We start from the raw sequence: 7,787 nt of genomic DNA, 5'->3' as shown, positions 1-7,787 counted from the left end.
ACCCAGAGGCAGTCTATGACTTGAGTGATGGTATATTTCTTAGAAATACTCACTGCCACTGTGGTGGTACTTCAAACTCTGGTCTTCTTTCTCAGTTTTCCTGCTACTGCCTAATTTTCAGAGTCCTCATATACACTATGCATTCAAATACTCCAACCATACCAGGTTTGGAATCATTAAGTGGGAGAGAAAGGGTGAGGTCTGCTTTTTCCGTCTCACCCAGGATTAGATTCTCATGCATACTTTAATTCTTCAAAGCTTTTCACTCTTATTTGTTTAAATATTTCCAGTGACACCATCTACTCCATTTTCTATAGTCTCTTATTTTACGTCTCTGAATAATTGTGTGTTGGATCTTCTAATTGTAACATTCTTCATGTTTTCCATCTCCTTATCATTCTTGCCTGATTTTCAATAATATCTTCAGATCTCATTTTTTATTCCTACATTTCCCCCCTAGTTTCCATCTTTATTTTATCTGCTGCTTTTTATAGCTAATGCTTTTAAAAATGTAATTTTTAAAATATATGTTTATTTCTAGAGGGCTCCCCTGGTGGCTCAGATGGTAAAGAATCCCCTGCAATGCTGGAGACCTGAGTTTGATCCCTTGGTCTGGAAGATCCCTTGGAGAAGGGAATAGCTACCCACTCTAGTATTCTTGTCTAGAGAATTTCATGGACAGAGGAGCTTGGGGGATTACAGTCCATGAGGTCACAAAGAGTTGGACACGATTGAACAATTAACACTTTCACTTTGTTTCTAGAAGTTCTATTTGGTTTCCTTTGAAATCTGCCTAATAATTACTCACATAGTTCTGCACCTTCATTATTTTTTCTATGCCTTAAAAACTCTAATGATTTAAAATATATTTTTTAGTACTTTTGATTATGCTTTTCAGATATACTGAGTTCATGAGATACTAATTCTCTTTTTTTACATGTGTTTGCCTCCTGAATGATTTTCATGGTATTTTACCTCAATACAATTTATTATTGTTATTATTTTGTGCTTATATCTTCATCAGAATATTTTCTTTTATATGCCAGAAGTTGTGGAAGCTCCCCTAATAGAATTCTTACATTTGCTTCTTCAGGACATGCTGGGGGTTTTATTCTAATTTTTGATTTTAGAATTTCTTATACCAGTGAAGATGTAATTTTAGATCATGTGCTCATGTCAACGCTTGAGATTTGACATTTTTTATAGTTAGAACCAGACATGGAACATAATATGCTGTCTAGGTTGGTCATAATTTTCCTTCCAAGGAGTAAGCGTCTTTTAATTTCATGGCTGCAATACCCATCTGCAGTGATTTTGGAGCCCAGAAAAATAAAGTCAGCAACTGTTTTCCCATCTATTTCCCATGAAGTGATGGGACCGGATGCCATGATCTTAGTTTTCTGAATGTTGAGCTTTAAGCCAACTTTTTCACTCTCCTCTTTCACTTTCATCAAGAGGCTCTTTAGTTCTTCTTCATTTTCTGCCATAACGGTGGTATCATCTTCATATTTGAGGTTATTGATTTTTTTTTTCTGGCAATCTTGATTCCAGCTTGTGCTTCTTCCAGCCCAGCATTTCTCATGATGTACTCTGCATATAAGTTAAATAAGCAGGGTGACAATATACAGCCTTGACATACTCCTTTTCCTATTTGTAACCAGTCTGTTGTTCCATGTCCAGTTCTAACTGTTGCTTCCTGAGCTGCATACAGGTTTCTCAAGAGGCAAATCAGGTGGTCTGGTATTCCCATCTCCTTCAGAATTTTTACAGTTTATTGTGATCCACACAGTCAAAGGCTTTGGCATACTCATAAAGCAGTAATAGATGTTTTTCTGGAACTCTCTTGCTTTTTCCATGACCCAGCGGATGTTGGCAATTTGATCTCTGGTTCCTCTAAATATGTGTGTATATGTATATTTATTTTTTCCTCTGATTTTATCTTTCAGTTTTCAATGTCACTTTTGTAAATAGTGTTACAATTCATTACTTTGGTTGTACTGCTATAGAAAGATCTTTAATTTCCTGGTGAATAATTTCCTTTGAATTAATTCAATTCAATTACATTAATTTCATTTGTGTAGTTCTGCAAGTTTGTGAAATTACATAAAACAATACTTCATCACATTTAAGTATGGATCTACTTCTCAAAAGTTTGCAAAATTAGAAATAGAATCAAATAGAAATAGAATCAAATAGAATAAGGAAAGATCATTTAAATTTAATTTGGAAAAACTTCCAGATTCTGATATTTTTCCTTTAAAAATTCCAAGGACAGAGCTAAATATGTCCCACTCATCCTGTTATAGTATGCTACTAAGTTGCTTCAGTCATGTCCAACTCTGTGTGACCTCACGGACTGTAGCCCGCCAGGCTCTTCTGTCCATAGAATTCTCCAGGCAAGAATACTGCAGTGGGTTGCTGTGCCCTCCTCCTATTATAGTATAATTGAGTATATATTGCCCTGCTGGACCCTCAGACTTTACCCAGTAGGTATTTTGGTAACTATGTAGGCTCCTTTGGAGAATTCAGAATCTACTTCTTTGGATGGAAAATTAAGAAACTCAATTGACCTTTGTATGCTGCTGCTGCTGCTGCTGCTGCTGCTAAGTCGCTTCAGTCGTGTCCGACTCTGTGCGACCCCATAGACAGCCTCCTACCAGGCTCCTCTGTCCCAGGGATTCTCCAGGCAAGAACACTGGAGTGGGTTGCCATTTCTTTCTCCAATGCATGAAAGTGAAAAGTGAAAGTGAAGTCGCTCAGTCGTGTCTTTTGTATAGATTAACATTTTAATCGCTTTTCAAACTTCCTCAGTATGGGACTTCAATGTCATTATTCAAAATTTACCTCAAAATTTAAAGGAACCTCTATCTGTCGATCGATCTACCATTTTTGTCTTCTTTTTGGCATAGACAGGCACCCTGACTGCTGCTCTTGCCTCATGCTGTGTGCTTGTCCTGGAGAACCGGAGCCCGAACCTGGGCGCTGTGTTTGGCAGGGGGCGCGCGAGGTCCCGGAGCTGTCCAGCAGTTCCCGGCTAAGTTCTCCCCTGCTCTCTGCGCGCGGGGGAAGCTCTCCAGCGCCCCGCCCCGGGCAGGGAATCTCTCCCCCGGAGCTCCCAGGGCTTCCCAGGCTCGCCACCAGTCTCCGCCCGTTTCTCCCTACTTCCAGCCCCACCGCGGGAGTCTAGCTGCCTTAGTATCGTCCTCCGCAAGCCTCCGAGAGGGATTCCCCTCTCTAGTCCGCGGGGCTGCGCTTCCCTCCTTTGCCTAAAGGGCGGGCGAGCGCGTCTCCATCTAGCCTCGCCTTCTGCAGTTGGGTGGTCCTTTCTCTTTCTCCGTCTGTCTTTCTAGACACGCGCCCAAAATTGAGGGGTGAGAGCAACGACCGCCCATCAACTTAGCACCTTGAAATAAGATCTTTCGATCCCGAAGGAGCTTAGCGTAGCCAGGATCGGCGAGAGAGGGAGGACGCGGCGAAGGTTGTCGCCGCTCCGGGGTCCGCTAGACGGGGCTTGGGGACCGAGAAGCCCGCGTAGGAGAGGGACGCGGGGCGCCGGGCCTCGCCCTCGGACTCCCTCCCTTCTCCTCCTCTCCCCGCCTCCCCGACCCGCCCCTCCCTCGCCGAGGAGCAGTCTCTCCCCAGCGCGTCTCCCGGCGCTCTCTCCATTGTCTCTGCCTTTACAACAGGTTCGGGCGGCGGGGAAGACGGGCGGGTGCGGGGCCGCCCCAGTCCGGGCTTTCTTGAGGCGGCCTCTTTTCCTCCGGGAGTGTGCTCCTTCCGCTGCTTTGATTGGGCTCAAGAGCTAATTTCCCGGCGGAGCAGCCCCCGGCGAGGCCAACCCCTCCCTCCGGGCCCCGTCCCAACCCGCGCCCGCCGCCTGGGCTCTGCGTGTGGGAATGATGTGCGCATTGGAGGGTCTAAGTTCTTCACGTGCCTGGGGGGTCCTCCCTTTTTTTTCTTAGCAACCAAATCGTACTAATCTTACTGATCAGTAAATCCAAGCCAGCGGCAGGAAAGACGAGCGATATTTTTTTCCCGCTTGATTCCGAGAACCTCTTCGATTTTTATTTTTAAAGAGGGAGACGATGGACTGAGCAGATCGGCACCATGGAGTCTCGGGTCTTACTGAGAACCTTCTGTTTGCTCTTCGGTCTCGGAGCAGGTGAGTGGCCGCAGAGCTGGGGCGGGAGAAGGGATGGCTCCCACCTCGGGGCAGCCCCAGTTGCCTGGGGACGCCTCGCTTTCCCTCCACCTGAAGTAGGTCTGGAGTGGGAAGCTGGGAGTCGGCGGTGGGTTTGGATTTGGATTTTGTTTTTAAATCCCTGTGCTTATCTTGGAGACCGCAGGGCGGGTCACACCCCAAGTCTAGGGTCTGAGGGCTGAGGGGAACTTTGCACCGAGCAGGGTTTAAAGTAGGTCACGGAAATGGGACTGGGTGCTCCGCTATTTAAAGCTTGGCTGCTGATCTCAGGTAAGGCTCTCCGCGGCCGCGGAGGCAGTCGCCTCTCATCGTCAGTTTCCAATATTGTCTCGAAGACGCGGTTCTTTGCTGCCCTGAAAGAAGAGGCTTGTATTCTGATGGAGCTTTTTCTTTCTTTTCTCCTCCCTTCCCCACTCCCACCAGTTTGGGGTCTTGGTGTGGACCCCTCCCTGCAGATTGACGTCTTAACGGAGTTAGAACTTGGGGAGTCCACGACCGGAGTGCGCCAGGTCCCCGGGCTGCACAATGGGACGAAAGCCTTTCTCTTTCAAGGTATGAGGAGCGTGGTCAGTCCCCAGCGCGGTTTCAGTTCGGATAACCCCAGGAGGAGCTGGCCTGGCCGCTCCTCCTAACTTCTGTTCTGCCTTATGGATGACAGTATCTGAGCTGAGACGAGGAGGGGTCAGTGTGAAATACACACATCTTCCACCTCTTTTCAAGCGGCTTGTTTCTCTCTTCTCCCGCCCCCTCCTATTCCTTACTTTGTACTCTTGCCAGTCTAATAGATAGTTCCTTAATTACTGTGCAGAAACTCCGATGGCAGATGGTTGATTCTGGAGTCTGGGGAACAATGAATAATAGCAAACACCATATCTGGGTGAAATTGATTTAGGTAGGAAATAGGGTAGCTTAATCTTAGTTAAGACATTGCTCTCTGAAAGTTTCAGGTACAATGGTGCTCAGTTGTGGACCAATTTCTTTATGTAGGTAGCTTTGTGGGAAAATTAAATCTTTCAATAGTTGTAAGCACTGTATGTCACAAGCAATATATTTAAGATTCCTCATTGAAAGATAATGATTATTCTCCATCGATAACAAGAGAAAAGAAATAATATTCTCTTTAAGTATTCTTTGTCTCACCATTAATTGTGTACTTAGGAATTTAAAACGTTTTTGTTGAAGTCAATGGACTAGCTATGCACATGTCTGCATTTAAATTTACCTGTGTTAGGTAGTCAGAAGCAAACTCCAATGAATCAAGCCTTCAGCGTTGATTCACCAACACTTTTGAAGGTTTCTTGGTTTGTGGGGAGATGCTGTAACATGAATATTCTAAAAGGTAGCTAAACACATACAGAAAGAGTAGTTTCCCATATGGTGAAGTACAGATGAAGGCAAAAGAGAAATGGAATTTGGTTTAACATATTTGATGGACTGACTAAAGCATCTTCTCTCCACCCCACGCAGATTTTTCTTTTGTGATTTTGGTGCTGTACCTTCAGAAACACGGCAACTCATAATTAATAAAGAGTTGGATATGCAAAATAAAACTTCTTCAGCAAAATTACCACCAAGAAATAGGCATAATATAAAACTTGAGTGTTGCTGTAGAGGTGTTGTTGCTCAATATAGCCAGTATGTGTCACCATGGACAGTAACACCAAAGCTTACAGTTGGAAAAGGAGGAAACTGACCTGTGTTGCATTTATTTTAAACAAGTTTACTCTTAAAATATGTTAAATGTAATTTTCTCTTTTAATTATGGTGCACCCACTAAATGTTTTTATTATGACAGATATTTGTGATAATATTTTATTTACTTAAAAGTCTTTTTTTTTTTTTTTGGTGGGGAGTGTGTGTGACTTTGATATTGAATCCTTTAAAAACAATGACCAAATCTAATAAAGGAAATAAGAATAGACTGTCAGCAAAATTCACAGAGTGGAATAAAGGTCTTATTAGGGTTAAACTCCTGTTTTTTCTTTTTCTTCTCCTTTTTTTTTTTTCAGTCTCTGATTTTTCAATCCCTGTGAACTGGAAACAAAATTATTTCAGGACTGCCAAATTGAGTAACTGGAAAGCTTTATGGAAGCTAAAGCTCCTGATAAATAAATGGCATTGAAGTGTCCTTAAAATTTTGAAAGTTCCTTTAAATTATATTGGTGTTCTTCTTGGCTTTCTCTGAAGAGTGTCTGAGCTGTCACAAATAGAAACCTTCAGGACTGTGCATTTTATGTTCTAATGCTAGACAATTTCTCGGAAATAGTCAGAAGGCACCAATATCTTTTTCTGGTTAATTTTAAAAAGAAATGTTTAGTATTCATTTTTATTTAAATTGTCAGTTGTTCAAGATCCGCATTGTGTTGCAAATGAGTTGTCCATAGTTACTATGTATCAGCACACACTGATGAACTGCTTTTGTTTCTGTGTTGGTACCAAGACCAATATTTAGAAAGATTAAATGCCCAAGAAGCAAGGTTTTAAGAGATTTGGAGATGTGAAGTTTTATTTCTTGTCTAACTATCAATCTTATTTCATATAGCCAATCAATCAGCAAGTTTTTGCTACTGGGAGGGGACTTCCCAGGTGGCACAGTGGTAAAGGATCTGCCTGCTACTGGTTTGATCCCTGGGTCAGGAAGATCTCCTGGAGTGGGAAATGGCAACCCATTCCAGTATATTTGCATGGAAAATTCCACAGACAGAGGAGTCTGGCGGACTACTGGCCATGAGGTTGCAAAGAGTCTGACAGGACTGAGTGAGCGAGCTTGCACACATGCCCGTGTTCTCAGAGGGCTTATGTTACTAATGTGTTTATTATGCTCTAATGATTTCTCTTATTCTCAGTTTGAGAATTTAAAATTGACAGCAGGTGGGTGTTTGAGCCTGCTTGATAGTTCTGTATTACCTTGGAAAGTTCTGTTCTCTGCAATTAGAATGTGGAAAGTGTTGTTAAGAAGTCAGTTCTGACTCCTGTTGCTTCACTGGGATTTCATGAGTTTTAGAAAGACAAAAGCTTTTAACCTCTAAAGACTTTATGGATTTGTTTTATAGTGAATTGAGGGTGCTGCAGATATTTTTGTATAGTTTGCAAAATGTCTTAGCAGGAATAGTAACACATTACAAAACCTGTAAGATGCTCTCAGATTTCACATAAACCTAGCAGATAAGTTAGTTTGTGCTGTCAGATATGTTCTAAACAGGTGGGAGAGATTTTCGAACCATCAATTTTTTTCTGCAGTCATATTGTCTTTTGTCTCTTATCTTTGAAGAAATCTCAGCATATAATTTCCCAATGACTTTTGTTCATTTAATATTTTGGTTACTTCATTCTTCGCTTTATTGGTTTTTAAGATGCTTGTAATTTGGTACTTTTCAAATTTAAATACTTTTTTGTAAATTGTCATGCAATATGAATCTACTATTATTTAATAATCATACTTATTATATATATAACAAAACAAAGAGAAATGTGTTTCAAAGTTATATCTGATCTTTATACAAAAGTTGTTTTGTTGTTGAAATTTGGTTTAAAATTGTTTTGGAAATTGAAATAATAAGATACTAAATTATATCATCCATTGATA

The 7,787-nt window shown here is 41.9% G+C and overlaps 1 protein-coding gene across 5 annotated transcripts in view; it reads left to right on the top strand.

Annotated features, from left to right (window-relative positions):
* Positions 1-3,231: 3,231 nt before the first annotated feature.
* NELL2 (neural EGFL like 2) overlaps positions 3,232-7,787 on the top strand; it is a 420,064-nt gene continuing 415,508 nt past the window's right edge. The window contains exons 1-3 of one of the 5 annotated variants that reach the window (XM_055581465.1): positions 3,232-3,371; positions 4,077-4,162; positions 4,625-4,753. In XM_055581465.1, coding sequence (XP_055437440.1) covers positions 4,108-4,162; positions 4,625-4,753 — 184 coding nt within the window. In that variant the 5' untranslated portion in view covers positions 3,232-3,371; positions 4,077-4,107. Of the gene's footprint in view, positions 3,372-3,411; positions 3,687-3,718; positions 4,163-4,227; positions 4,472-4,624; positions 4,754-7,787 lie in introns of those variants that run through there. The other 4 variants (XM_055581456.1, XM_055581449.1, XM_055581483.1 and 1 more) reach the window with 4 other exon arrangements.

The sequence above is a fragment of the Bubalus kerabau genome, chromosome 1, assembly GCF_029407905.1.
Source record: "Bubalus kerabau isolate K-KA32 ecotype Philippines breed swamp buffalo chromosome 1, PCC_UOA_SB_1v2, whole genome shotgun sequence".
Lineage (NCBI taxonomy): Eukaryota > Metazoa > Chordata > Mammalia > Artiodactyla > Bovidae > Bubalus > Bubalus kerabau.
Note: the sequence above shows the minus strand (reverse complement) of the source record. Positions and strands in the feature narration are given on the sequence as shown.